This window comes from Tursiops truncatus, chromosome 18 (assembly GCF_011762595.2).
Source record: "Tursiops truncatus isolate mTurTru1 chromosome 18, mTurTru1.mat.Y, whole genome shotgun sequence".
NCBI classification, from domain to species: Eukaryota; Metazoa; Chordata; class Mammalia; order Artiodactyla; family Delphinidae; genus Tursiops; species Tursiops truncatus.
In genome coordinates, this window is record NC_047051.1 from 3627787 (window position 1) to 3633786 (window position 6000).

The 6000-nt window shown below is 38.8% G+C and overlaps 1 protein-coding gene across 1 annotated transcript in view; it reads left to right on the forward strand.

Moving 5' to 3' along the window:
• LOC141277097 (phospholipid-transporting ATPase IB-like) overlaps positions 1-4999 on the forward strand; it is a 131283-nt gene extending 126284 nt beyond the window's left edge. Inside the window, exons 13-15 of the mRNA XM_073795477.1 lie at positions 412-489; positions 2961-3038; positions 4940-4999. Coding sequence (XP_073651578.1) covers positions 412-489; positions 2961-3038; positions 4940-4999 — 216 coding nt within the window. The remainder of the gene's footprint in view (positions 1-411; positions 490-2960; positions 3039-4939) is intronic.
• Positions 5000-6000: the final 1001 nt, after the last annotated feature.

Sequence of the window (6000 nt, forward strand, 5' to 3'; positions counted from 1 at the left end):
GGTGACAGTAAATTTGGATTCTGTTGCAAGAGTCGAGGTGGAATTTTCAAGCAGCTGCCATGGCCGTTAAGCACCCGACCTCAGCAGCCAGTATTTGGAGACCAGACACTTTGATGTGTGTTTTTTATTTGAGCTTCACAACAATCCTGTGAATGAGGTGTTCGCTAAACTCAGAAGTGTGAGTTAGTCTAGGTCAGGAGATGATCACCTTGAAGCCAAATCATCTAGATATAAATAAATACCATGCTTTCCTCTGTATCTCAGTGTTTCTCTACACTAATAGACACTGTATGTTCACCCCCAGATGAAAAACTAACATTTATATTGAGTTGTATGTTTTTAGTTTCTTCTTAATGGAAATGAGGAATCGGTGGTAGATAATTTCTGAAGTGCCCCGCTTCTCTCTTTCAGGACACAGATATGTATTATCTAGGAAATGACACTCCTGCCATGGCCAGGACATCAAACCTTAATGAAGAGCTTGGGCAGGTGAGAGCCTCTTTGGGGACTTTGGGAACGGTGTATGAACACGGTGGCAGACAAGTGTTGGAAGAACCACGGAGAGATTTTGCAAAAATAGTTCTCCATAAAGGTGGTTTTGATGTCTATAAGAGCTCTGTAGTACTTGGAGGTACTATTAAATACAAATGTTAATTGATTTTGACTTACTTTTTGAGGCATGGGTATATCTTATCAGCTGGAAGATTCCTGCGACAAATTTAGTGCAAAAAAATACAGTGCAACATTACTTTGGACTCTTAAAATTGTTAATCAGGGGCAAGTAAAGGGAAAATAATGGTTAAGATCCTCGGATATTGGGTAATCGTACAGAATATGTGGGGGCTGATTTGAAGGGCATAAATCCATACAGTCTCTCACGTGTTCCAGGTTTTATCTCTGGAACATTTCAGGGAACCGGTTTCTTTCCCACCATCACCCTTAAACCCCTGCTGCCTTTACTGATGCATTGTGTCTTCATCTTCTGTTGAAATCACTGCAAGGAGTACCTCTTTTGAATGCATTGCAATTACAGATTATAATTTCATTTTATAAATCTTATGTGAACCTCCCAACAACCCCGGGAGGTGAGTGCGGTATATATATGTATCAGATGAAATTTACCTCCTGTTTGAAGCCTTCTCCAGACTTCCAGGAAAGTTAATTTATCTCTCTTCAGTGTTTCCATAACAATTTTTCCAAACATAAATGCAGTAAAGTAAGAGGTGTGGTAGTAATATATGTCCATTTCCATCCTGGGGCTTTAGAGCCCATTCGAAGGTGTGGACGTGCCTGAGACACGGTCTTTGGTCGCCTCTGTCATTTTAGCGCAACGCTTAGTATAACTGTGTTCTCAGTTGCCGTTGAACTGGACCTGGATGATTGAACGATTCAACATACTCAAGCACCCAGGATGAAATAGTTCATCCTAATTGGGAATAGGGAAAGCTTTCATGGGGGAGTTAGTTTTGAGTTGGGACTTAAAGGATACCTTAGTGTTCAATAGACACAAGGATAGAAAATGCTAATAATTCCTTATTATAAAATGTCATTTTTAAATATTTTCATATCATCTTTAATTTTTTAAGAAAGAGGCAGAAAGAAATACTGCTTATTGGAAGGCTGATCCCACTGAGCTTTTTGTACCCCTAGACTTGCTGCATAGAAAACTTATATAAAAACTTACTATTTATAGTTAAAGCATTCATTATCCACAGTGTACTGATTTCATATTTCTAGGTACTATTTGACTTCTTTAGGATCATTAATAATCTTTCTTTACTTAAAGGGCCTTGAATTGCTTTAAAAATAATTCTCAGTGTATTTGCTTATATTGTATCAGTAAGAAAAAGTACAGTACACACTTCATGGTATTAATCCCTCTTCTACAAAGTGGGGCAATGTGGCTTCCCCAGAACAGGTCTCGGGGATCACTGGAGTCTCCCTCACATCCTGCCGCAATCATGACCCCTCTTTAGAAAATCCCTGAGAAACTGGAATGTTTCCTGGAGACAATTCTGTTGATTCCTCCCTCTCACCCATCCATGATGTAATTTCCCAGAAAGTTACACGTAGAATGATGTTACTTATCTTCTGGCCCAAACTTTTATTTCATAGACATGGAAATTGAGTCCAAGTAGGGTGAGGTGACTTTTCCTGAGCCCACAGGGCTGGTTAGTATCCAGAGGCTGACCTGGACTCTCTTCCTTTGTGGTCCTGAGTCCTTTCTCCCCCTCCCTCTCACAGCATCCCCCCGGGGGGACAAAACTCACACAGCACACGTACATTTGGGTTCATCTCTTTTGCAGTTAATCATGTCAAAATGGTTTGCTTATTAACCTCCACAGGAATTTCTCTTTTCACCTTTGTATATCGAGAGCTTAGTGTGTTATGTGTGTAAAACTTCGTGCCTTGGAAAGTTATATAATCTGTAGCAGTTCCAAGCTGCCTTCACGTAACCTCACTGTGATCGTGATCGAGAGGCTTCGTGTTTGTTCCGTGCTGTTTCAGGATAGGTCTTCTTAGCCCAACTAGGGGATGGATTCTGAGAAAGAAATATATTGTGGTTGCCAGAGTCTGAGCTTGTTGTCTTGACATATTGGACACAAGAACGAATTCTGTATAAGTGTCATTGAGATGCCTAGTGGCAGGACTTGGTTCTTACGGATCTGAAATGGATCCAGAGCTGTTACTGAAGCCTCCTTTGTACATTTCCACACAATTGGACTCTAGAATTGGTTGTTGAAATGGTTTTTAAGTGGCCTAAGCATTAAAGTCTATTAATTTTTTAATAATACATAATTATTACATATAACATATATATAATTATAAAATATATTTTGCTCGCTTAAGGGAACTTACCTTTGAAAACTAATACAGATTTTGAAAAACACAGAAGAAAAGACTTCATTTGTTGGTCTCTTACGTTCTTGGTGTATGTTTTTTCCTTTTCTCTGATTTAGGTAAAATACCTGTTTTCTGACAAAACTGGAACTCTTACATGCAATATCATGAACTTCAAGAAGTGTAGCATTGCTGGGGTAACCTATGGGTGAGTGTCTTGATCACTTTCTGAAAATTTTATTTGTATTCTTCCAACAAAATAAGTTTATTTTTAGCTGCTTAGTCAAATACCTTGACTTTCTGATACTTTGAAAGGACATTTATAAGGGATGTAGATGTGTAATTACTGCTGACGGTGTTTAAAACTGAATGGGTCCCAATTTAGACCAGTTAAAACATGGTTTATTCCTGCAAATACTAACCTAGTGAGAAATCTCAAGGAATCTATAAATTTATATTTCTAATCTAATTATACATTTCTTACTCATGTTTCGATCTGAACGCCATTTTTTTTTAATTGAGGTATAATGGACATGTAAAGTTACATTAGTTTTAGGTGTACAACATAATGATTTGATATTTGTGTATATTGCAAAACAATCACCACAGTAAATCTAGTTAACTTGTCAGCATACATAATTAGAAATTCTTTTTTTCTTGTGATGGAATTTGTAAGATTTACCCTCCTGGCAATTTTCAAGTTTGCAATAGAGCATTTAAAAAATTTTTTTAACAGTTTTTTTAAAAAAATTATAAATGTATGTACTTATTTATTTTTGGCTGCGTTGGGTCTTCGCTGCTGTGCGCAGGCTTTCTCTAGTTGCGGCGAGCGGGGGCGACTCTTCGTGGCAGTGCACGGGCTTCTCGTTGCGGTGGCTTCTCTTGTTGCAGAGCACGGGCTCTCGGCAAAGGGCTTCAGTAGTGGTGGCTCACGGGCTCAGTAGTTGTGGCTCGTGGGCTCTAGGGTGCAGGCTCAGTAGTTGTGGCACATGGGCTTAGTTGCTCCACAGCATGTGGGATCTTCTCGGATCAGGGCTCGAACCCATGACACCTGTGTTGGCAGGTGGATTCTTAACCACTGTGCCACCAGGGAAGTCCCTGTAATAGAACATTATTAACTATAGTCACCATGCTGTATGTTACATCCTCATGCCTTATTTATTTTATATCTGGAAGTTTGTACCTTTTGACCCCCTTCACCCATTTCACCCACCCCCATCCCTGCATCTGGCAATTACCAATCTGTTTTCTTTATCTTTGAGCCTGGTTGTTTTTTTTTAGATTCTACATATAAGTGTAATCATACAGTATTTGTCTTTCTCTGTCTGACTTATTTCCTTAGCCTAATGCCCTCAGGGTCCATCCATGTTGTTGAAAATGGCAAGGTTTCATTCTTTTTTATGGCTGAATAGTATTCCATTGCATATATACCATTTTCTTTATTCATTCACTCATCGATGGACACTCAGGTTGTTCCCATGTCTTGGCTATTGTAAATAATGCTGCAATGGACATGGGGGTGCATAGATATCTTTTAGAGATACTGTTTTTGTTTTTTTCAGATATATACCCAGAAGTAGAATTGGTGGGTCATATGAAAGTTCTATTTTTAATTTTTGAGGAACCGCCATACTGTTTTCCATAGTGGTTGTACCAATTTACATTCCCACCAACAGTGCACAAGGGTTCTCTTTTCTCCACATCCTTGTCAACATTTATTTCTTGTTTTTTTTTTGGTAATAGCTATTCTAACAGATGTGAGGTTTTGATTTGAATTTCCCTGATGATCAGTGATGTTGAGCATCTTTTTGCATACCTGTTGGCCTGCTGTATATGTTCTTTGGAAAAATGTCTATTCAGAACTTCTGCCCATTTTTAAATTGGATTTTTTTTTGCTATTGAGTTGTATGAGTTCTTTATGTATTTTAGATATTAACCCCTTATCAGCTTTATAATTTCTAATTTAGGATGGGAGCAAATATTTTCTCCTGTTTGGTGGGTTGCCTTTTCATTTTGTTGATGGTTTCCTGTGCTGTGCAGAAGCTTTTTAGTTTGATGTGGTCCCACTTCTTTATTTTTACTTCGCTTTTGGTGTCAGATCCAAAAACTCATCGCCAAGACCAATATCAAGGAGCTTATCACCTATGTATTCTTCTAGGAGTTTGACGGTTTCAGCTCTTACATTCAAGTCTTTAATCCATTTTGAGTTAGTTTTTGTGTATGTTGTAAGATAATAGTACAGTTTCATTCTTTTGCATGTGGTTGTCCAGTTTTCCCAACAGCATTTATTGAAGAGACTGTCCTTTCCCATTGTATATTCTTGGCTCCTTTGTCATAAATTAATTGATCATATATGCATGGGTTTGTTTCTGGGCTCGCTGTTCTATTCCATAGATCTATGTATCTGTTGTTATTCCAGTACCATACTGTTCGGACTACTATAGCTCTGTAATATAGTTTTAAATTAGGGCACGTGATGCATCCAGCTATGTTCTTATTTCTCAAGATTGTTTTGGCAAATCGGCCTCTTTTGTGGGTCTGGATAAATTTTAGGATTGTTTATTCTGTTTCTGTGAAAAGTGCCACTGGAATTTTGATAGGGATTACATTGAGTCTGTAGATTGCTTTGGGTAGTATGGACGTTTTAGCATTATTAATTCTTACAATCCATGAGCATGGAATATCTTTCCATTTACTTGTGTCTTTTAAAACTTCTTAACGTATTACAGTTTTCAGTGTATAGATCTTTAATCTCCTTGGTTGAATTTATTCCTAGGTATTTTATTTTTTTGATGCAGTTGTAAATGGGATTTTTAAAAAAAAATTATTTTTATTTTTGGCTGCATTGGGTCTTCGTTGCTACATGCTGGCTTTCTCTACTTGCAGAGAGAGGTGGCTACTCTTAGTTGCAGTGCGTGGGCTTCTCATTGCAGTGGCTTCTCTTGTTGAGGAGCACAGGCTCTAGGCGCACAGGCTTCAGTAGTTGTGGCTCGCAGGCTCTAGAGCGCAGGCTCAGTAGTTGTGGCACACGGGCTTAGTTGCTCCGCGGCATGTGGGATCTTCCCGGACCAGGGTTCGAACCCGTGTCCCTTGCATTGGCAAGCAGATCCTTAACCACTGCTCCCCCAGGGAAGCCCCATAAATGGGGTTTTTTAAAAA